The sequence below is a fragment of the Ammospiza caudacuta genome, chromosome 3 (genome assembly GCF_027887145.1).
Source record: "Ammospiza caudacuta isolate bAmmCau1 chromosome 3, bAmmCau1.pri, whole genome shotgun sequence".
NCBI classification, from domain to species: Eukaryota; Metazoa; Chordata; class Aves; order Passeriformes; family Passerellidae; genus Ammospiza; species Ammospiza caudacuta.
The window spans coordinates 65792320-65817271 of NC_080595.1; the positions used below are offsets into that span (position 1 = coordinate 65792320).

The 24952-nt window shown below is 39.9% G+C and overlaps 1 protein-coding gene across 1 annotated transcript in view; it reads right to left on the bottom strand.

The window, feature by feature from the left end:
* Positions 1-18385: 18385 nt before the first annotated feature.
* Positions 18386-24952, bottom strand: part of NKAIN2 (sodium/potassium transporting ATPase interacting 2) — a 516192-nt gene continuing 509625 nt past the window's right edge. The window contains exons 7-8 of the mRNA XM_058801777.1: positions 23454-23711; positions 18386-22349 (exon numbers count right to left, since the gene is read on the bottom strand). Of these exons, the coding sequence (XP_058657760.1) occupies positions 23639-23711 (73 nt within the window). The 3' untranslated portion in view covers positions 18386-22349; positions 23454-23638. The remainder of the gene's footprint in view (positions 22350-23453; positions 23712-24952) is intronic.

Below are 24952 nucleotides of genomic sequence, written 5' to 3' on the forward strand. Positions count from 1 at the left end.
TAGGAGGTACTAATTTCAGTACATCTGAACATGATGCATTTGTAAGCAGGCTCATAGATTACTCCTAAAAGAACAATTCTTTTCTTCCAATTATATTGCAACTTGCAGATGCACAGAGTAAATGTGAGCTTTGCACTGTAAGTCCAGCAGACTGTCTGAACTTTCCTCTGTACTCTTGCCCAAAGTATCTTCCCTTTCACCAAGGGGAGAGGGGAGACTGGGTGATTAAGGATGGTTGTGAGGTGACACTGGGCACAATGGAAGCTGTAGATGTTCCTCGCTGGAGCTGAGCTCTGGACCATGGGCTACTGCAGAGATTATGGGAGAGCAGAGATTATGGGAGCTGCTCCTCCAGAGGCTGATGGCATGGTGGCATTAATCCAACATGTCCTGCATTCACCTGTGCTTGCCATGTGGATGGATGATTCAGAAAAGCCCAAGAAAGCTCTCTTCTGCCTGCAACAATATCCCAAGTGGTTAAATAAATCTGATATCAAACCATTGAGTGAGTCTTGAAATGGCAGCCTGCCTTCTCCCGCTAACCAGATTTACAGATAAGTACCAACCATTTCCTTAGCAAATCAAACTCCTTGACACTAAGCAGAGTAATTGTAGTGGGTCTTCTAGGAATTAAATGTATTTACTGTTGATGTTGTTTTATAAATAGTTGTTTACAGGGTGTGAAATAGTATGGCTGTGTATGATTCATGGCAAATGAACGCACACCAGAATTTAAACTCTCCTTGCATGGTGACTTGCCTGGTACCTTGGTTGGATGGAAAGGGAATATTTAGCTTTCTGCTGTAAATATACTTTACAATTAGCACTCTTAAAATGGAAAATGGGAAATGCAGCATAGCAAGCTCTGTTAACATCCATATAAACACCATTTATCAAGAGCTTTCTGTATTGTATTCTTCTTGCATTTATGTTCCAAATTGACTGTTCTTTTCATCTCAGAAAATGTTTTCTGTTACGACATATTTCCTATTTTTTAAAATAGGTTTGAATTTTAAAAAAAATGTTTGAATTCCATTTTGATGACACTGATAGACATCTGGAACATTTTGAAATATGTACAACCAGTTGCTTCATTATTCATGACACTGTAACTGCCTAGAAATGAATGGAGAATTCTCCTGTACTTGCCATTGTAGAGTTGATATAGAACCTGATTAAACCTGATAATGTGATGCATACATGGCTGGACAGCTGCTCTTATTTTTTTTGGGTCCTTATAGAAACTGCTTAGGCACAGGGTGGCAGCTCTTTTGAGCAGTTTAAAAAAAGGCAAAACTAATTTTTTGTAGGCCATTTATTTTACCAATTGGAATGAAAGATGTCTTCTGCACGTGGAAAATAATGCCACATATTCTTTGTAGAACTACTCAGCTGCTTCCAAGAATGCTTTCTGTCTTACAATCAGATCTGCAATGGTAGAGGTAGTCTAGGAAGGTCTGAGAGAAGGTATCTGTCCCTGCTGCCTGGTCAGTGGCATCATCAAGGGACCAAGAAAGCAGGTGTGGATAAACTGGTGTAGATATCCTAAGCTTTCCTATAGACAAAATCTACTTTATTTATTATTCCAGGAGCTACAAGAGAGACAGTGAATCTACATCCATGCTCGGGATAAGTTTTTTAATTTTGCCAACCTTCAAAGGATGGTCAATACACTTGAATGGTATTGGACAGCACTGAGGTGAGGCATGAGTTGTACTCTTGATGGACAGGTCATCTGCAATACTTTCATGAATTAACTCTCTCCCACAATATACATACACTTGCACAAACAGACAAACACACATTCACTCAATTTCTGTGGCTATTTCCAAAATCTTTGTGTATAAATTTTATTCTTTGAATCCTGCACTGAACTTTATTCAGCCTTCTGAGATGAAAATACTTTCATGAAAGCAGAAACAGATTTGACTAAATTTTGCTTTGAAATTTCTACTGCAAATCAGTGCTGAGGTTTGTGCTTGGATGCTGACAATTTCTGACCTCAAGACAGACTTTGTAGATCTCCAAGGCATACATCATTCCCACAAAATTAGCATATCATTCCAGCATATGGGCTGTGCTGGAGCTCAGAATAATGACATTTATTCAAAATGCATTCAGTGAAATGTTTGGTATGCCATTCTGTTTAACAGTTACAATTAGCAGAACTCCATTTGTTTGCTTCTTTTTATTTCCTAATGAAAAAAATGCAGAAATATAGCTTTAAAACTGGTACATAAAACACTAAGGGGAATACATCATGGGCTACTTTTTCTGCTATTGTACTTATAAATCTTAGAGTAATGAAAGTTATTTTTTTCATTACATTAATTTATTTCCATGTTTTTTCTCTTTTCATCTCTCATCCCAATTATTATTTTCTTTTGTAATGCTATTGTTAAGTACTTACAATCCTGCTGTAATCTGTTGCCACAGCATTTGCACAGCTGAAAAGAAAACATTGCTGAATTGTCAGCATGTTTTCAACTTCATTAAAATTGACAACCTGGAAATCATCTGTACAGACTGTACTACTACAGCTACAGGGAAATCTAAGCTATTTTCCTGCCATTACATCATCTTAACAGCAAGCATCATATACTACAAAATGAAGTTTCTCAGCTCACATTTTCATGTTTCCTAAATAAGCTACATTGAGAGGATTTGGAATTTGTCTCATCCGTCTCTCTGGAAAAAAACCTGCTCCTTAATCACTGTTTGAACTAGTGATAGATTGTTGATGTAGCTGTGATAAGTTTACTGGGGACAACTGGTTTTGAGATTAAGTTTGAGCTGCATTTACACCTATTTTAAGAACTGAAATTTTCAAGGAACCAAGAGTCCTGTTAAAAGAGAACTGATTTGCTTAATGCTGCTTAAACTACATCTTCATTTTACTAAATTGTGTTCTTTTGGAAATGTGCACCCAAGTAGGTTGTTTTTATTTTTTCATAATTCGCCAATTCAAACCATACTGCTTCCTTACAGGAACGTTTTGAAAGAGTGCAAACACTAAACTTGGCACAAATGAAAAGCAGTACAGCCAAGGAGAATTCTTTCCCCCAAAATAGGAAGAAGAAACCAATTAGTGATGCATGACTAGTCCTTCAGGATTAGGACAAAAGTATTTCAGGATTTGGTAGAAGAAAATAAATTACTTGATGCCAAGTTTGCAGCTGTCCATGCACAGCTTGAAGGTTAGTATGGAAGAAAGTAGAAAGGTGCTACTTAGAGAAAAGTCTAATTAGAGTTCATCAAGATGAGCAGAATTGAACTGTGGGAAAAGAGACAAAATGTTTGTCAGACACAGGCAAGGTGATATTTTCTATAGGAAATAGGAAACAATCTGAAAGTGACGCAAAGGGACTTAATAGAACAATTTTAGAGACAGACACAAAGAGATATGCAAAATAAATGGTTCTTGGGCATCAGATGAATTTAAATCGAGAAATATAAATAGGAGGAACAAAATGACAGCAGCTGCAGTAGTCAGATGAAACCTCTCTAAGAGAAAAATGAGAGCAATTTCAGACAGGGGAGAACCAACAAGGGTGAACAAAGACAGGAAAGGAGCCAAAAATACTTCCTGGGTCAAAAGAATCATTCATGATATATATGTGATGGAAAGCCATACAGGCAGAAATAAATAAAAAAAAAAAAAAGCATGGTACAAAAACAGCAAGGTACAAAAAGCAGTTGAAGGAAAGCATGTGGCAGAACACAATCACAGGAAGCATGTAGTGCCTGGTGTTGGATAAGGTATTAATGAATATAGCAGGAGCAAGGGCTTCTGCACGGAATAGGCAGAGAGAAAAACACAGTTCAGGTCCTTGCAGGAGGGGATGGAAGATATAGCAGCAGTGCAGCCACTTTCACTTTTGCTGCAATGCAGTATGAGAAAATGTACATAAGCCTCATGGTTATTACTTGAACTGCCCTGCCAGAATGGGCAGAATAACTCAGAATGTTGAATCTAAGCCACAACATCCACGTAGCTTTTGTCAGCAAGGCTGATAATGTCATAAAGACCTATTGGGGAATGCAGGTTTAGATGTAAGCATCTGGACAAGTCTTGATGCCTGTGTGGTAGCTGTGACAACAGAGCCATTCCTAAGAATATTTGTCTTAGCTTCAGGAGGAATGATAACAATTTTATAGTCTATGGGATGCCTGAAAATTTGCCTTCCAGCAGAAAAGAGTGAGGAACCTTTTCTTGGTGTGTTTAAGGGATGCCTGATGCCTCCCCAACTCCAGGGATTCAAATACTTCTAAATGCAGTGTGACAGGGGACAGCAGCGTTTGGCTGAGCATAAGTGAAAAAGAGGGAACCTTAGCAGCTGGGATATCCAACACTGGTGTGAGATAAGGGAATATGAGCCTTCTGTAGCTACCAAAACCAAGTATCAGGACTAAGGGTCTCTGATGAGCCTGAGCTACAGTGCAGCCCCCAGACTTCTCCCTTTTTCTGCTAGATTATGTGATTATACAGGATCTCATCCTTGGGGCAAATGTCGCACTTCTCCTTTCTTCTTCCTTACAGCCCAGCTACAGTCTAACCAGCCTAAAGGACATCACTTACGTTCCCGCTTCATCATTTAAAATCTGCTTTGGGATGCCATGTCAGGTTGGACAATCTGAAGAAGAAGGGATTGAAACACACACTTTTGTCTGTCTGGAAGACAACTTTCCCAGAGTATACCTTGTCCTATGCTCACAAGTTCAGAAAAGCTACAGTGAAATATTAAGTGGAATACAAGTCCTTGCTGTTGACAACCTAGTATATTGAGACACTCAACAAAAACCTAATGGCCCAACTCATAAGAAGGAGTGCCATCTAAAACTGAATTGAAGCAGAATAAAAGTAGGTGTTGTGTGAGTTACTTTGGCCAAAACTAAGGAAAAAATATCTCTGGACCTGTTCAAACAACATGAAGAAAATAAAGCATTTTCAAATCTCTAACTTCTTGCTTGAAAATTAGAATCCATTATAAACATGATGGTTTACCCATTAACAGATTTATACAGATCCTTTTTATGATGCCCAAAATAGAAAGCGCATCTTATTGGGAAGATCTGATGAGAGCTTTGAGAACACAAAGCTGTATCATTTTTAAACTACAAAAAATGGCAGAACAAACTCACTGGATGTGTTCCCGGGTATGTTCCTAGAAATTCAGGTCACAGCACTGAAAAGGTAGATAAGCCATAAATAATGGACAAAACAGTATTTTACAGGAGACACTTTGGGGGCATAAGGATTGAGAGCATAGAACTATCACAGGAAAATTATACTCAAATAGAAAAGAATTTACCACTGTCACTGGATGTCAGTACATACTGTGCAGTATAGCTGAAATAGATTACAAACCTTAGGGGATATTTTTGACAAATCTTAAGCTTCTGAACCATCTAGACTTCACACATGATCATAAACCTACAAAGGCGTGACTTCAAAGTGAAGCACAAGCCCAGAAGAGAAATTCCTGTAGCAACATGTGCTGGTGTCTGAAAAAAAAAAAAAAAAAAAAAAAAAAAAGCTGCAGAAATGCTAAAGAAAAATAGAGAACACTAATATGATGAATCTTTTAAAGGAATAGGTCAGAATGGCTTGTCCAACACCAAGTTCTCCTGTCCTATGAGGACCTCAGGAGTGAGAAAAAACAAAGTTAAGCTTGAAAATGAATGTAAAGAAAACAGTGACAATGAAGAAAGCTCCTTCCAGGCATTGGCAAAGATTTATGGATCAGACAATGATGTTATGGAAAGTCTGAGGATCAGACATACTTCAGCAGTTTCAAATGTGCATGAAAGACAAGACATGGTTAGGACTGCTGATGATTTGTAGATTTTTTTTTCATATGGCAATAATATGTGTATAACAGCATCTGAAACATTTGAATAAGTTGATATGCATTAGTGAATTAATAGATACTTCCATTATGAAAACTGCTAGAGGCAGAAGCAGAGGCTCTTATACTAACAGATGATGTACTTTAGAGAGCCCAGGAGCAATGGATAACTGACTTAGAGGATATCCTTAGCCTGATTATTATGACAAAAATATGTTTGAGGCAGCTCCAGTAGACAATATACTGATGATCTCTGGACTGGGTGACACAAAGGCGATGTTAATGAGCTAAAGCAGGAATAACAACCTCACTTCACACAATGAGCCACAGGGTGTATTTGAAAAATTTCCAAGCATTAGTGTTTGGTTTACATGCAGGCAAGAAGGGCAGAGGCAGCCACTGGCTCTGCTCACCCTTCCTGGGGCTGGCTGAAGGGCACACAACTCTGCCAGCAGATTCTGATACTGTTCAAGGTGGTCAGGAGTGCTACCTCTTTTGTTTTATTAAGCTGCTAAAACACGCTTCTGGAGTCAAACATTTCATCTTCACAGGCAAGCAGAAAGTGCAAAGCTGTAACCCCTGTGAAAAGCCTGTGTTTTCCTTCTCAAAACCTCACACCAGGGTGAAATAAAACAGCTGAGTGAACAGAGGGAAAAAAATAGGAATACTACTAGTGATAAAAGTGCCAGTATACAAACTTCCTTCCAAAAGAGGATTATAAGAAACAGTGCCACTCCTGTGAGATAAATGAACACGATGGGCTGGGTGTTTCTGAACCAAAGGAGGGGCTCCTCCCTGTGTGAAATCACACAGATGGTTAAGACCCGTTTGTGGCTCTATGAGTATGGTGAGTGTTGACCACACAAACTCTGATAAGTGTGGAAGGTGATTCCCATCAAGCCTCTGGGAGAAAACAAGCAACACAGCTCACAGCCTTGTTTAACTTAGTGACTATATATAAGAATGTGCAGAACAGACCATGATACAGGTGTGGGAAAAATCCAGACTTAAAAATTAGGGATCTTTTACAGCATCTGCTGAGGCATCTACCCCCTTGGCTTAACCATAGTAATTCCTAGCATCCTTATCCTGATTCAGATCCTGTGGTTTCCTTGAGCTTCATCTTCCCTATGGAAATGTGTAAACAGAGCTTCTGGTCAGAGGCCCCAAAGATGCATTCACTCACAACATGAGACATTTACTCTACACAGCAAGCTTCCTAAATGCATGTCCCATGCCTGGGCTTGGATTCCCCATGGAAGGAGTGAACTGCATTGTTACACAGACTCAAATGGAAGCTGTGTCCACCTGTCCACTTAAGAAGGAGGGCATCTAACTTGTGGTTTGATCATGTAAAAACTGACCAGGATTTTTCTTGATATGAAATATTCTCACCTGTGTCTCCACCTGATCTAAAGCTCCCTCACTCTTTAGGGCTCTTCCTCTGCCATGCATACATCTTGTTCTGGTACTTGCCTTCCTGCCTAAGGTACCCTTGTGGTACCCTTCATAAGAAAGAAGTAGAACAGTGTCGCAGACATCTTTTCACTAAAAATCCTTTCTTGGGATTTTTTCCCTTCTGAGAAGCTGAGGCCTCAGAAACAAAATGTAAACAATGGTTATCTGCTGCTGAATGCAACAGGTGATTTTTATTGGCCCATCGTGGATGTTTATAATTAATGGCCGATCAAGGCCGAGCTATCTTGGACAGAGTCTGAGAGAGCTGCCTTTTGTTATCATTCCTTTCTATTCTATTCTTAGCTAGCCTTCTGAGAGGAAACCTTTCCTTCTATTCTTTTTAGTTAGTTATAATGTAATATATATATCATAAAATAATAAATCAAGCCTTCTGAACATGGAGTCAACATTCTCGTCTCTCCCCTCATCCAGAACCCCTGTGACCACTGTCACAGAACAGCACCAACCACCTCCTCAGGGTGTCTAGGAGAATTCATCCTACACAGGAGCTCAACATCTAGCAATTCTCTATGATAAGGTCTTCGAAATCTCACAGGCAGTGTTTGGGGTACTCTCTATTCCAGACACCTTACTGTCCTACATCTTGAATTGTTTCCTATCACCATTTATGCATTCAAGGCAGGTACTGAGCTGCATGCTGATTTAAGTATTCTACAAGCTGTGATTCTGGAACAGCATGTTTTTTCAATTTTGTATGCTTAATCTTATGTAACAGAGAAGTATAGAGACGCTGAGTTTGTAAGACGGGCCGTGCTTGTCTTATGTGAAAAGTTCTGATTACTGGCTGACAAGGATGGCTGCTGCAGCTCAGCAAGAAGCCACATTTGCCTGAGTTAGAGAATGGCTGAGGTAGGAAGGCACCTCTGGAGATGGGCTACTCCAACGAATGGCTGAGCAGGGACACTGAGCAGGTTGCCCAGGGCTGTTTCTCATTTGGTTCCTGAAATGCCTTTACATATCAGAGGCCAACATTGTGACAAACAGCCTTTCACTGACAAGAAACTTCAGGGCTGCTATCCCTATTTTAGATTAAGTACCAAAATTGCAAATGATGGGATGAAAGAATGATTCACTTCCAGTCCAATGGATCCTTTGCAAATAAAAAACACAGTAGCAGATTTTTTTACATCACCTTACAGTCTTGTTTGGAAAGACAACACCCAAGAGAGGTGATCTGCCTGAGGAATTAGGCCCCAATTCTGATGAGTGTGAAACTGTCATGTCAGCTTTGCCAGCTGAGCAAACCAAACAACACAGCCCAGACTCAGGCAGCACATGAAGTAGTTTTAAGGTGTGCTATCATTTCATTCCTTTGTACTGAGTTTCAAAGCCAATAAGTAGTTCTCTGACTTTTTCCCATCCCATAAGGAAGATGTCTCCTCGTGAAGTTTTCTTCCATTTCAGAAGCTATTTCAGGCTGGCCTCATAAATATTAATCATTTTCCTCTTCAGGATTTGAAAGGTTCCTGGAAGATGCTGATTGTAGCTAGGACATTTCTCTGCTGACCAATCAAAACAGGTAACAAGGGCGACCAAGCTGGTGGCTGGAAATAGCCCCTGCTCTCAGCCAGACACAGGGACCAGGCAGTGGGGACAGGCATGGATGGCCTGGAAGCTGAGCCTGTACTGACTCTGGCACCTGATTACCAGCTGACAGCATGACTCACTGCTGTGACTCAGACCTGCAAACCCCTCATGGATGTGTGAAGACTGCAAATTCCTCAGGGAGAGAATGCCCCAATCTCCCGTGTGCTGCATTAAGGCTCCAAGTCCCGAGCTCAGTGTGCCACTGGAGTTCACCTACAGCAATGTGAGGGCTGGCATCTGCAGACCTCATGTGACAGAATGCAGTTGTATTGCAGCAATGCCAGACATTACATATCTGTAACACTATTTTTTTCAAGAGAAGAACTGGGAGTAACCCTTAAATAATGCTTCTTGGTCACTATCAGCATGTGCCAAGCCTGCGTTCCTACTAAAAGAAGCGTTCTTAAGTTTTCATTAATTTGAAATCCTGTTACACTTCTTTCAGGCTAATCTGATCCTAGATTGCTTGTTCCAGATGCCAGTGCAGTAGGACAGCACTGTCAGCTGTCACAGCCAAGAGAAATAGGAAGAGGACCTTTGTTCTGAGTCTGTCATTGCATGGGTGAGTAATTTGTTCCTATGCAACACTGTTGATTTTCATTACATTCAGAGCAGTTAAGACCAAAGCCTGACACTAATCTGGATAGAAGTTAAAATGAAGTTAGGCTGTTCAAGATGAGAAATAAACCAGAAAAGACTCTGGAATTTTTACTGAGACAGCTATTAAATGACTTGGCACCTGATATTAAATGGTACCTGCTACTTGGGAAAAAAAATACTATAAATGCTGTAAAAATATGTTGAAGGATTCTGAAGTTGCTTATTTAAATTTTGACTCTGCAAAAGCTGTCAGGTCTTCTTTGAGAAAGAAAAAAATTCTATTTTTGTAAAATCAGTTTAGGCTCCCTATCTTAAATTTTAACTCCCCATACCATGCTACAGCTGCAGTAGATACTGCCAGATACCTTGAAACCATCTTCTCCAGGCCACCAGAGCACCATGCACACACCATGCCCCTAGATTTAGGTCCTCTTGCCAAGCCTGTGGGTAATCCAGACCTCCTCATGGATTTTTCCCTCTTTAACAGAAAGTGTCAGCAGCAAACAAGCCGTGTGCTGTTAGCATTTCTGCAGATAGCTGTGCACAAAAGCCAAAACCTGACGGTTACCATGGGATTATCTCATTAAGCTTTTGCTGAATATACTGCATTCTTCAATGTCTGGTAATCTTTTCTATTCTTCTCCCTCTCCTCCTCTTCTCTTGCCCTCTGTGTGGGAATGTGAATTATATCAAACCCCAGAAAGGGTAAGGGAGCTGCTGTGCTCTGTCACCCAGCAGAGTGGTTCCATGGTTGCATTTGGCTTGAAAAATCCCATCTTTCAAACCCTCTCCAAAAAGGCATTGCTGTGTATTTTGGAAAAAAGAAATCAGTTACTGCACCTGTTGTTACTTATGAATAATGATAAAAAGCCCTGAAGAAGGAGGATACTTAACCTGCTCTGCTACTGAGAACTGGATCGGTTCTTGTTTTCCCCAAGCCGCCTTTGTGCTCCTTTAGCAAATGCAGGAATCTTTGGATGGGGGTGTGTTTTACAGTTGCTCCTGTGAAGGGCTATTTACATTCCAGAGAGGCACAAGGGGGTCCTGGTAGCAAAGGTGGTTATTATTTAACGAGAGCCAGTCCTTTCTGGTTTGTGCATGTGTCCTGTGTGCCCAGGGCTGCAGGAATAGTCCCTGGGGAAGACTTATAGAAATATTAACAGCATCTGGGTCTTCAGCAGAAAGATTTCTGTTCTTTTGGATTCAACAAAGAACATGGCATAACCCTGTATGCCCAAACTGCCAGGGAGGCTGGTGCCACATTTTAATGCACACCCTTTTTTACTTGTGGGATTTTCTTCTCCCTTAGCTCCTCAGGTAAAAGAGCCTGAGTGACAGATTTTCCCCACTGTTGTCCAAATCTCCAGCATATTCCAGACCTGTCAAGAAGATTGTCAGCTATTGCATTGCAGTCCTGCTATGGATGTGCCTGTTTGGAGACAGCTGCTAGCCTGGGTCAGGCAGCCTGCACTGGCCCCGGGTGTTCCGTGGGCTGCGGCACAGAGCTGCTGCTGCTGCTGCTGCTGCTGTGAGCCCGCAGTAGGTTTTAGAGAGCTGGGAAGGGAATTATGGTGACTTGCTGCTGGCACATTCCTGTTAATGTGTTTACTCACTTTCTTCAGGATCTTATGAGAATTGCCAGTGAATTCAGACAACTGACAGGATCTTAGTTATAATTAGTAGCAGCTTCCATTCTGACACACGGGAAGGACTAGCAGCGTTTTTCTTAAGGCAGAGTTGTTATGCTCTCCTCCAGAGAGGTACTTAAAAAAGTACATTTTCTAGCAAAAAGCCTCTCCCACTTGTTTAGGACAGATGGGAGAGGAAGGGATTCTGAAGTGATGGAGTTTGAGGGTAAAAAAATTATTGTACAAACTGTCACAGAGCGTGGGCTTTCACAGATCAGCTATTTTTGTTATTACTGACACGCATCTGTTATGTCAGGAACTCAGCATCAGGGCAGATGTGGATGAAGTTTATATTTCTTTGTTCATAAAAGCTGTGAAAAATCACAGGAAAATTAGCAGAGTGTAGTACATGTGGAGACCTGAAACTCAAGGGCTGAATCAAATTACTGAATTCATTTAGCCTGATGAGCAAAGTGTACCTGTCCACAGAGTCTAATCACAAGGCACTGATTTTCAAAGGTCCTTTTGTTCCACTTCAGAGGAGTTTGAAAATAAAAATAAACATTAGTGAACATTCAAAAAGGCCCAAGAAGCTAAATGCCCAGGAAGAATTTAAGATCTGCTAACTTTCAGTGAAACTGGGGGTCTGGTTTGAGGATAACTCTCCTCAAAACCACCATGGAAATGAAGAGGCTGAAGGAATGGCTTGGGCTCCAGTTCTTTACAAATGCAAGCCAACCCAAAATGTTTGAGAAGGCCCAGCCCGAGGAGCTCTTTGCCATCATTATTTCCTCTGAAATTCTCTTTGTTATACATGCCTGCAAGTCCTTCTAGGAATCTGCCTGGTCTCTTACTCCTGGTTGTGTTATGGACTGTACAAATGAAAAGTAAATAATTCAGGGACAAAAATTGAACTATAAACTTCCAATTCACAAACCCGGGGCCCTTAGGAGTTCAAATGAGAGTAAAGGCAATAGGACCGGGAGATGATCTGGGACAGTGACCAGTCAGTCATTTAAGTATATTTTAACAGCCTGAGATTAACAGAGCTTCTGGCCATAACTGTATGACTTCCAGGACTGAGTAGCTTTTTTTTTAGTAGTGTAAGTGGTTTATAGGCCTGAACTTGGGGATAGTTTTTGAGATTGATCCTGATGTTAACTTAACAGTAGAATACCTTCATGTTAATTTTTCCTGCTATTTCCTTTGATTTTTCTACATGTAATATGTATTAATTTTAATATAATCAATAAGCATTCATAGAAGTAATGACACTAAATAATCATGCACATGACTCAGGGTGTCTTCACATTGATAAAGGAGGCTTGAATATGTTCAAGTTCAAACAGTGAATTATCTTTTTTTACCTATAGTTTATTTTTCAGAAGTATACCTAAACTATAGCTTTCCTAATGCAAAAAAATTGGAGCATTGTCCCTGCTTGCCAAAACTACCTCCTCTAATTGAACTTGCTTTTTACCAAGTGCAAAGTGAAGCAAGGTAGGACTTTGCCACTCAATTATAAAAAGCTGTAGCCAGACAAAAGTCTGATTTCTTCTCTTACAAGAAAGACATGATCTGAGTTAAAACAGAGACTTTGGAAGTGATTCCTCCAGATGCAGACTTGCTCTTCTTGCTGGTGCCAGGAGGATGGGACCTCTTGGATGATACCATTGGTCAGCTCTGGGTGCTACTGGTGATGGAGCCAACACAGGGAGGGGGAGTTTTTGGGGCTCTGACAGAAGCTGGGAGCAGGGACATAGATGTTGCTGCCCTTCCTGGTTGTCCCTGCTGGAAAGATTCTCTACTCCATTTTTGCCTAGATCTGTCCCTGCTCAGGTGGCACAGCACCACTGGAGCGCTGGATGCTTTTCCACCGAGGATGTAGAGACCCTGCTTAATTTTAATTGGCACTCAGCAGTGGTTCAGCTCAATAACTCAACGTGCCCATGAAAACTGAGACTGTTGGGGGGCAACAGTCTCAATGATCAGGTGTGAGAAGGACAAGCTCAAGGGAACAGCCCTGAAAGAGTACTGCTAGCTTCTCATCTATATCCTTTCACAGCGCAGAACATGGGTTGTAGACATCAGTGACTGTCAGGGTGGGAGTCTCACCCAGACAGAGTTTTGTCAGAAGCTGCATTTCAGGCTGTAAGTTAATGAACAAGAAGCATTTTTGCACAGGAGAAACTCCAGACTGAGACATGCCTTTGGCAAAAGTACTGGATTTCTAGAAGCACTGGATATTATTAGACTGTGTTTTGAGGTGGTGCTTTATCTTTCTGTTTATGTGCAAAAATTTCCCTGCTGCTGAATTAGTTTGCTCAATGGAAATCTTATCAAGCTGAGGAGCTCTGTGCAACTGAGCAAGAAGCTAGAAGGATGTGAAATACTTACACTGAGAATTCTGGGTTACAACTAAAATTTAACACGTATTTATAAAGGCAAAAGAGGTTATGTAGCAGATTCCTACTATCACATTGGCCAAATAGCTATGCAAATGTCTTGATTTCTCCCTAATGCTCATGTTTTGCAGAAAGCCTCCCCAGGGTGTTAAAACCCAGGATGGTTTTCAGTCACATGAAATGAAATACACAGAGGAGTGGGAATGATGGAAAGATTTTACTGGCAAAAATATGGCAATGAGCAAGTTATATGGGTCAGCACAAATGAGTACAGATAAAATTTTTATATCACCAGATTATGTATTTCACAAATGCTGGCCATGAAAAGGGAAAAAAACAATCTCAATTTTTGTAGAGCATTTAAAAATTATTGAGGATAATGGCTGTGGGTTTTTGTTTTTCAAGGATAGCAAATATTCAGGCACCTTAATCACAAAGTATGAGATCTTGAAATCTCATTGAAACAATCAGCAAGATTCCCACTGGCCTTAATGGAGCTGGGATTTCATCTAATTGGCCAACTACAGGAGACTCAAATAAGGGAAAAGCAATAACCAATGCATTGTAGAAACTGATGGGGTTTTTTTCTCTCTTAATATGGAGACCTGTTTTTTTCACCCCAATGCTTAATTCCAAGACTACCTCAGACCAAAAAGGATGATTTTTGTGTCCTTTTGAGATGCTAGGAGTATTTCCAATGGACAAAAATATAGCTTGAATGAGAGGCAAATGACAGGATCAGAGATTTCAGGTTGAGGCTGGAAGGTGCATCTGGTGACTGTTGTCTCCAACAACCCTGCTCATGCAGGGCCACCTACAGAACATTGCCCAGGACCAAGTCCAGTCAAGATTTGGAGACCCCACCACCTCCCTGGGCAATCTGTGCCAGTGCTCGGTGACTCTGACAGTAAGAAAGAGTTTGCTGATGTTCAGAGGGAACGTCCTGTGTTTCTGTGTGTGTCGCCCGGTATCACTGAGAAGTGTCTGTCTCCATCTGTCTGTTACAGTTGGTTTAACAGGTAGGGTGGAGTTTTCTAAATCCATTGGGGAAGGGCTGATCCATGATGCAGACTGCCAGGGCTCCTGTCACTGGGTCTGTGGTCTTTCACTTTTCCTGAGAAGTTGTTCCTAGCCACCTAAAAGTGAAGAATTTGACTACTGCTGAAGATGCCTGAAAATCACACCCATGCTGCATGTATGCATGCAATTAATATGTTAATTACAAAAAAAAAAAAAAAAAAAAAGCTGTTCAGTGTTCCTGAGAGTTTAATATAGCCCAAATGAGACTTTCAAAGAATGGTTTCCTTTTGGTTTCAGTTCTTCATCTTTCACAGCCTTCTATTATGCCCAATATCTGCCATTTTGAAATCTGCGACTTGTCCTAATTTGGCCATTTCTATGTATTGACTTTGAAGGACATACTGTGACAGCATTAAAACAGAAAATCATAGAATCATGGAATGATTTGAGTTGGAAGGAACCTTAAAGACCATCTAGTTCCAAAACCCCAGCCATGAATAGAGAGACTTTTCACTAGACTGGATTGCTGCTGCCTGCTGGGATGAACTAAGCAGGATGGAGCCTGTGTCCCTGTGTCTCTGCTGCTTGGCATTGTAAGCCAGGTAATAAAATAAAGGAGGTCTTTGCATTTCAGCTGTGGTTTGATGGTTGCCTTTGGTTTCCTGTCTGTGCCAATTCGCTCACCATTCAACCTGGCCTTGAACACTCTCAGGAATGGGGAATCCATCACTTCTCCAGGCAACTTGTTCCAGTGCCTCACCATCCTCAAAGGAAAGCATTTTTTCCTAATGTCTAACCTAAGCTTTCCTCTTTCAGTTTTAAAGCCATTCCCCCTTGTCCTATCACTTCTTGCCCTTGTAAAATCTTACCTAAATTTATGGAAACCATCGTGAAAGTACTGACCTCCTTAAAACATTCTTGCATTGTTTTCCTGGATTTGAACTACAAAACATAAGGAAAACCAAAGAGGGAACAGTTATTCTATTTACTGTCAAGAGTGTTCAAAATGTTTTTCCCAGTAAGTTTCTGTCTAAAGTTTAAGCAGGAGGTTACACTAGAAAAGACCTTACATCTTTGCCATGTTGAGCAGACACTAACAGCAAAGATTAAATGGAAAACACATCTTTATATTAATTATAGATGGCTAGTGTTTCTCAGGACCTGAGGGAAATGAACAAAAGTTCTTAGCTCCTGAGAGTTTGGAGTGTACTGCTTTAAGTCAGTAAGTGTAGAAAATTTACATGCCTAACATGCCACATATCAGCATGAAAACATTTGTCAGAAACTGATGAATGAAACAAGAAGAATAATGAAGAAAAATGACACTATACAAACCGTCCAGAGAGCAAAATAAACAATGTAAGTGTTTGGTAAATAAATCCCTGCAGAACTCTTAGAAATGAGTCACTGATTAATTGAATCAATCCATCAACCTTTTGTGATTACATCAATATGCAATCCCTTTGATGTTTGTACTTCTTCCATAGCTACTGTTTTAAATGCCTTTAAAATGTAAGATAAGATATAATATGTCCATATGGAGGTACCATAAATTAATTAGATATCCTAGTAAGATATAGCTGGCTGATTCTTTGACTTAATTCTTATATGTAATGCTGTAAATAACTGTATCACCTTCTCCTTTTTCTGAATTTTTTTGGTCACCCACTTCTTGGACTAACTGAAGTTTAACAGCAGGGGGGAATGTGAGATCATATTTTTCTTTTTTTTCCTGCTTGAAATGTTCTCATTAACTTACTTTATTTATCACATAAATCCTTTGTAGAAATGACTGTCTTATTTACTCTATTCATAGATTGCACCATGCTTGTACATCCAGTAATTTTCTGAAATAATAATTTTTGTGTACCAAATTCCTGTCTAGAAAATAAACACTTAGGACTTTTAATGTCTTGAGAGGAGGGATAGGAAAAGCTAAGCAGAAAAGGTGAGAGACTGTGTGTGGTTATGTATCTCCACCATAAAATATAGCCACATAACAGATGTGTGTAGGTGTGCATGTATGTGTGAACTGAGTGAACTGAGCCAACATTTAGCACAAATGCACACAGATGCATCAATATGGAGAATCCTATGCAAATTAAAGCAATTGCACATACTTGTGTGCTCTCCTAGGAACAAAATATTCACCTGCATGCATAGAAATCAACTATCTAAATGTTTGCAAGGGGGAAAAACACAATCCTGGAAAAATTCTTGAAGAAAATGAAATGTGAATCTAATCCAGTAAATGTGTTCACAAACATTTTTTATTGATTTCTCCTAATTCACCTGTGCCTTATGTAGCTCTGGATATTTATGACTTTCTGTGTACTCAGTGAGCTATAGCTTTAGCAAATGGAATTATGATTCCTACCAGGGCTTGCTGTGTCTCCTGGCTTCTGTAATGCTGCCAGCCTTTACATTTGGCTAAATGTCTCCCTGTCTGGGGCTTTTTGAGAATGTATGTAACCTTGTGCTTCCTCTTCTTGTCGTTTTGCACCCATCCTCAGCGACACTCCTCCATGGCTGCCATCGCCACCTTTATGTGAGTTGGAAGCAATGGGTGTGACAAAGAGCAGTACGTAATTTTGGGAGGGTATTTGGGGCTGTGTTCAGGAAGAGAGACAGTGAGAATGGCACAAGAAGATGGTGACAGAGAGACAGAAATTAACTAGGTGTGAAATGTCTGTGTGGCAGAACTGGGGGCTTTTCGAGAGCACATACTGGATGTGAACATGCTTCTTCACCTTAAGCTCCCCATAACCTATTTCCCATCAGGACAAAGGCAAAGCTGGGAAAATGATAAGGTACCAGATGGCAATAAAGACCCTTTTCCATTGATGGATGGAGAAGCTTGGCTTTTGTAGAGATTTAATTTTGAATCAGAGATGACCACAAGCATTATTTATTCTTTAATTCTCATGTTTCTCATGTTTCATAGTGCTTCTATCTATCCACAATAATAATCTCAAGGCAGTTGGAAGTCCCAAAACCTACGTCTTCTACTCAACAGAGAGCAGAAAAATCGGTGTTTTTATCAGCCTTTTTATTGAAAAATGTCTTTTGTGATCTTGGCAGGATTTTGGAAGACACTTGTAAAAGACATAATCTGTTTCAATTGGTTTCTGAGAGATAAAGGAAAAGTGCATTTTTAAAAGACCCTTCTTTTGTACGCATGGAGAGAGATGTGCAACAAATGTATGCATGGTGCTACTTAGAACTTCACATTTGGTACAGTATTTTCCTAAACCACTCAGCTATGCCAAGGTCTCAACTTTAACTAGCTGTAATTGCTTCTCTTGTTGAAGGTCTGAACAGAGGGACTTGTCAGGACATGAGATCAAACAGAGCTGATTTCTCCAATCCATGTCAGGAGATGAAGCATATTGGTGACTACAGGAGGAAAATCTCTTTTACTGATTCTGTGCTGTGCCACTTCTGTATGTGAATGAGTAATTGCAGTCTAAAGGGCAGCTTCTTTTATGCATTGTAATTGCATTTAATACTGCACATAGCTTGAAGCAGACCAATTAGCTTAACAACTGTCTTCATCTTTCTCCAAGGAGCAGTGGACACAGTCTGCAGTACTGCTGTGCATTGGTTCTTCAACAACACCTGGCTTACCTTTAGTGTCTGCTGTCAATCCACACGTGCTGGGAAAAAGCCAGATTCAGAATAGCTAGGGAACAAACTCAAGAAGTCCATCACTTTCATCTCAGCTACTCATCAGTAGACAGTCAGCAAGCAATACATACAAATAGACTATTAATGGGGCTATAGTATTTGCCTTTAAAACTAAAACAGAGGACTGGAAATGAAAATATTGCAAGGTGGAGTGATTCACAGTGTGGAGTTTTGCTTTGTCTACTATCAATGTGCTCAAATGGAAGGTGAGCATGACAGTGATGAAAGGCCTCAGACACTGAGTTAATGGTCATTCCTATCTGGAGACATCCAGCAATCAATACATAACTGTGCCACAGTTTATCAAAATGCTGTGCAGCAGTGGAATATTGTCAATAGTACTTAGATTTAGCAGGTGGAGCACAAACCATTTCTCCTTACCTGACTGAAAAGTATCACTTGCACTGTTATGAAGACCTAAAAAGTCCTAACGAAAGAACTCTCTTTCTAAGGAGTCATCCTAAGAGACCATGACCGAGTATTTCAAAATTTCTATAATTCTGCTCCACCTTTATTAAATGACCTCAGGCAAGCTGTCAATATATGTGAGCTCTATAAACATTTTTCCTGAAACAGGATTCCATCATTCCAGTGTAGGGACAATAAATAGCATATAAAAGAATATGAATGCAGAGGAAATATCCATGTTACACAGCTCATTCTTAACAAGTATTATTTTTGCAATACTTAACACTGTTGGCAACTCTATACCTATCATGGGCTTAAAATTCCTGATGAGTGGGCAAAAACCAGTCCTGTTTTCTAAGTAGAGTCTGTTGCAGTCAGCCTTGTAAAAGAAACCTTTTTAGTGTCAGTGATAACGAAAATACCTGGTACATATGACAGCGTTAAAATGGTGTCATGACCTGGCAATTTCTCTTCAGGGCTGTCACATCCATGCACTGCACAGATCGGGATTGTCATCATGTAAATGTAATAGGATTCTTTATCCTGCATTGTTGCTCAGCTGGGAAGAGTAATTCTGAGTTTCCTGTAAGGTCTGAATAGCAGCAGGGGGCCATGAATAGCTTGGAAACCTATATTTTTCCATTTATTTTTTTTAAAATGCAAATTACACTAGTAAGTCAAAAAAATCACTTTTGTTAAAAATACATTCAGAATTAACAAATGCCAAAAAGAAAGGAAAAAAAGACACATTTGGATTGTATCTCTTGCCTTCTGAATATTTTAGTTTATAACAAAAGCCCAGCCTAGAAAAATAACATTCTTTACTGGATTTTGAGGAGGATACAGCTGTACAAATCAAAAATGCCATCCAGATATTCTCACATTACTGTGCTCGAAACTGCTTGCAGAAGAGATCTGTCCACTAATCATTTAGTTGAGTAGTCAACAGTCCTAATGTTTTTAATGGTGGTGCTCTAACTGCAACTTAAGCAAGGTTATGAATACCAACTTCATATAGGTATGTATGTGTGTATATATATATATATATACTGTGTGTATGTGAGTGTGTGTATCTACTCTATATGTAATATATGAATACACATTTATATTGCAATCCATAGTAGTTAGATGTGCTTCCTATTTCCTAAGCATTTTACAAACATTAACAATTCAGACCTCACAAAAAGCCTGTGAGGCACATATTATTCCCGTATTATGGATGGGAAGACTAAGACACAGAGAAATTAAGGCCAAAATTTTCTAATTTAAAATCAGGCCTATAAGCTACGTGTAGACACTTCATTAAATCGTCTGACTTCTAAAATTGCTAACTACCAGTAGCCGCTGTTCCATGGGAAATCACTGAAAGGTATGAAAAATTATCTTCTGAAAATTGGATTGCTGCTTAGGTGCCTAAACTGGTTTCTTTTCATGTTAAAAAATGATTTTTATAGAAATATCATTTTGATTAACTGGTATACAGGGAAAGATAAAATAACCTGTTATGACATTTTCATCCCATTTAAACCTCTTCATTGTGTTTTATACTGTACATCTGCTATATTTAAGACTACAGAAAAGTAGAAACTTTTTTAGTTTTGCAAGTTATGGGAAATTTCAGCCTGTCACTTGGAAGTTGCATGGGGTTTCCAGGGGGTGAAAAGCATCTCTACCCAGTAGGAACTCATATTTTCAGGTACTCAAGTATGAAAATTTAAATTTGAGATCCAAATCAGCAATGACTGCTTTACAGGATCAGGCCTAGGGGACATTCATGTTTCATGCATGAAATTCCCAGCAGTATCTGAGATGGGAACCCTTGGTCCACTGCATCAGAATCTTCCTGGGTGATGCAGCCCCCAAAATAGTTAGTCCTGTGTATTTTATATACATAGACATACACACACCTCCACACACTTACATATATATATATCTATCTATATCTATATAAATCTCACTGAATCAATGTAGGTATAGTTCCTGAACATGTCCCGTATGTTGTTTTCACTGGTGAATGCCTGTTCCTCTGTCATTGTCCAGAGTTGCTGCTTGTGACACTGTACATCCATGCAGACACAGCAAAGGGCACTGGCTTGTACAGGGATGGGTGAGTGGTGTGAGGCCGCTGGAGCAAGGGTTTGGCCAGCAGGGAAAAGGGACTTGCTCAGGGGTGCCTTGAGCATTTCCAAGCGCTGACCTTCCCTCTTGCCCTCAAAAGCTATGTGGCCACCTCAGGTGTGGTAGGTGCGTGCATTTGTCTATGCAAGGTCTGAGCAAAGAAACAATGACAATCCAAGTTTCTGAAAAACCTGAGCAAAATATTGGGTTTTCCTAGTGAAAGCCATCTACGTTCTTGAAAATACAGATCAGATGTAGAATAAAACATATGTTCCTAGGAGTTCAGAGTATTTCATATACACATTGACCTACTAGCAAAATTCCCAAAGGCATCTTGTTGCCAACTACGTAACAGCACAGAGGGTTTTTTTCAGCCACAATAATACAGGAAGATAAAATACACGTTCTAACACACAACAGATCCCCCAAATATACCACAAAAAGGTCTTCAGTATTTCTTCAACTCAACTAGTCCCTCCCTGCCCTCTCCAACCAAAATCAAGAAATAAAATATGTGGATCCCTTATGGTGCAATTAGAAAAAAAAAGCTCACTTACAGAGAATTTTTAGTTGAAATCAGATATAAAAGAGTAAACATAGCTAGTACATATTCAGTTGGCCTTTGTTCATAGAAATCTGCAGATGTCTCTGTAGTTAGTAAAAGATGTTTAGAGATAGCTATAAAAGCACCTACAGTGCGATAAATAAAACCAGTGGGATTAAGAAGCACTGTTTCTGCTGCTTATTTCCAGTAGGTTCAATTATTAGTTTCTGTTACCCCTTTCCCCATCTTGACCCCAAAAGGTTCTCAGTTATTTCTTTATTTATTTTTCTTTTCAATCATTATAAACTATTTCTTGACCACTGTGGAGCCCCAAAAGTAAAGCACTTATCAGACAGCTGGCAGTTTTCTACTTGGTTGCTCTGGAGCCATGGAGCAACAGAGCCTTATTCCCTGACATGAAAACAAAGCAAAACCAAACAGAAGAAAACCACTGACTTAGAAATCGTTCAGAATTAACAGCAGCATGTTAACTTCAGAAAACTTGCACGTAGTTTCTCTAATGTGCAATGCAGTTGGGTTAAGGCAAGTATGAACTGTACAGCCTTCAGGGCAAACAATGCGCTGTCTATTGACTTCTGCTGCAAGGTCATCCTGGTGTTTCAGTGTTGTTGACTGAGGAGACTCAGCGCGGCCTGGAGTGTGGAGGAGGCTCCCACCGCACTGAGTGGGCTGGGTTCATGTCTTAATCCACATGGGCCATGCTGGCAGTGGCCAAGGGAAAAAAGGGACAAAAGGTGGCACCAATGCCTCTGCTGCGTCCCTCTGGTGCTGAGAGGCAGGAGGTTCAAGGAGGGGTTCTGGGGCGTCTCCTTTAGTACCTGTTAGAAAGAGAGGCTGCAGGTCTCTGTTGTTTTCTGTCTTATTGTTCAATCAGCTTTTATACAATATTTTTAGCACAAAAATTGAATTTCTTTTCTCTTTGAAGAACCAGGAGGCCATCCTGAAAGAGATTTTTGAACAGGTCCTCTAGCCCACCTTGAATAGTCCCCATGTTTACTTTGACCTAGAAGAAAGACAGAGAAAGAACAATACTTATAATCCAGCATATACTTTTCTGATCCCTGCCCTGCTGCTCTGGTGCCCTTTTGCAAGCAAGTGTAATCCACAAACCAGTTCAGATACACGTGGGATGAAGAGGACGGAAAGACAAAGTGTTTACTCAAGTAACTGCCTTGGCTCTCTCTGGAACATTGTTAGAGAAGTCAGCACAGGTTTTCTAAACAATCTTAGGCAGGAGTTATATTTAATTATAATCTTTACTGTATGTCCATGGGTCAACTGGAATATGACCTGATTTATATAATCCATCAGATACGTAGCTGTCTTTGTAAAACCAAGAAGTGACATGGTGTGAGGGCAGAAGGGCTGGACTGCAGGTGCAGGGGAAAGCTGCCCCACAGCTCACTCACAAAGCAGAGACCCTGCGCAAGTGCCACAGCCCGGCCACCTTAACAGTGTTGTCCCAAACCCATGTTTTGTAACTAAAGCTTTCAGTCTAAAATGGACAAGATGTTGTTTGTTGATAGTGAAAGCTCAGGTCGTAGGTTATTTAAATGTGTCTGAATCCCAAAACATGAGGTGATAATTACACAGAAGATTTGTACTGCATGAACATGTGGAGTGTCATGGTGGTTATACTCAAGGTGCTAGCTTTAGTGTCTTTTTTTTTTGTGTTTCATTTATACTTTCAGTGAATGGTGAAGTAGGTAGCGCTTTCAGTCTGTGCAACTATCTAGACAAATGCCTATATGTGTGTCTGTGTGTGTGTGTGTGTGTGTGTGTGTGTGTGCACAGGAATACAGATACTGCAAATATTCTTAGGCTTCACAATAGGAGGAAAGCATGCTTCACTTCAGGGCTGCACTGCTTTTGAGAAATTTCTCCAGTGCATTAGGCATCAACATCAGACATGCATGGGGTTTTTTTGCTTCACTTCTTCTTTCCTCGAACAAACAAGTTCAGTGTGAAGAACATAAAGAAAGATCTCTCTCCCCTCCCTCCTTCCTCCTGTTTTTAGAACAGTGATCATGCAGTGCAGTCTTGTTCCACAACTACCACTGTTTTTTTTCATGTGCAGCAGAATCAGTGTCAGGGAGTGTTTAGTCACCTTCCTCCGTCACCTCCCATGAGGAGAATTTTGTCTTGACAATTGATTTCCGCCATCTTATTGTGTCCTTCTCCCATGGTCTGGAAATGAGCACTGGCATCTCCGGCACAGAATGCCAGGAAGCTGCTTTTGAGTACATCAGGTGTGGCCACACTGCAAGGAGGTACATGAGCATCCCGTTCTGTTCAAAAAGCGTATTCGTTTTGAAGGGACTGTCTAGGCTTCTTGGCTTGTACAGCATAGAGCACACTGTTGGCACTTAAATAATAAAAAAATCCCATTTATAACAGGTAGAGAAATGTCACCATAAGAATTCTTCCCCAAGCATAGTTTTAAATTGCATATATTTTTCACTTTAAAAAGTAAACTGATTTAAATTAAATATTAAATTGGAAGCGGTGATAAGGAAAACTTTGATTGGAATTTAAAGCCTAAAACATAGAGGAAAAAAACTTCAATGTGAGTCTGAATCTAATAATTCTAGACTATTAAAGGTAACAGTAGCCAGAGATAGTCACTTTAATTAACTATCTAAAGATAATATTTCTTTTTCAGAGACCAAGGTTTTTCTTTTCCTTAGATATCCTGTTCATTTGGGGTAGTTTTGCATAACTGATGAAACACCACAGAAAGCAACTATGTGTGTTTAAACTGAATTAGAATGTTCTTAAAAGTAGAGCTTGATTGATGAAAATCACAAATAAAAAGTAATAAATCTTTAGATGAAATAGTCCTGATGACAGAATAAAAATGTAAATATGAGAAGCCTGAATAAATTAATAAAATTTGCACATGTAAGTTGGTTCAATATAACCTCCACATTAACAAAATGAAGTCCTAACTTTAGCACACAGGAAGAACTGGTCACAAAACAGTATGTCTTAACAGTTAGCAATTAGTAAACCCAGCCTTCCTTCAGAAGAATAGGTAAATAGTGCATGTATAAAGGACTTAAAATTGATTTCAATCACTTAGATGAAAAACTGTCTGACTTTCCAAAGAAATAAGTTTATGTTGATGGACTTCTGTCATTGCAATCCATTAAGTCAATTCATATCAGCAAGCAGTGGATAATGACTGAGACCTAACACAAAATTCTGTATGTCTTTAAGATTTGTACTAGTTCTGTGTATGAATCAATCTGGTAAATATATAGGGGCTTCTCTGTTCTGTATTATTGAGCTACATGTTGAAATTTGTATTTTGAAAGAATCTGAACAACCGTTAGAAGCTGATATTGTTTTGGTGAGCTCTTCAAAGAGGAGGCCACATGCTCTCCTTCCATTTTGCAGCATGCCCGGCACACCACAGCACAGAGAAAAAACTGCTGTTGTGCCTCCGCATATAGTTAGCCATCAGATGATTTAAAGGCACCTGTCTCCTGTTCAATTTCTCTAATAAATCCAGAGCTCCATATGAGATGTGCCCAGTGTGAGTCTGAATAGGACAGGATACAGTGCTGGCAAAAAGTGATCCCTGTATTTTCTTGATCTTCTGCC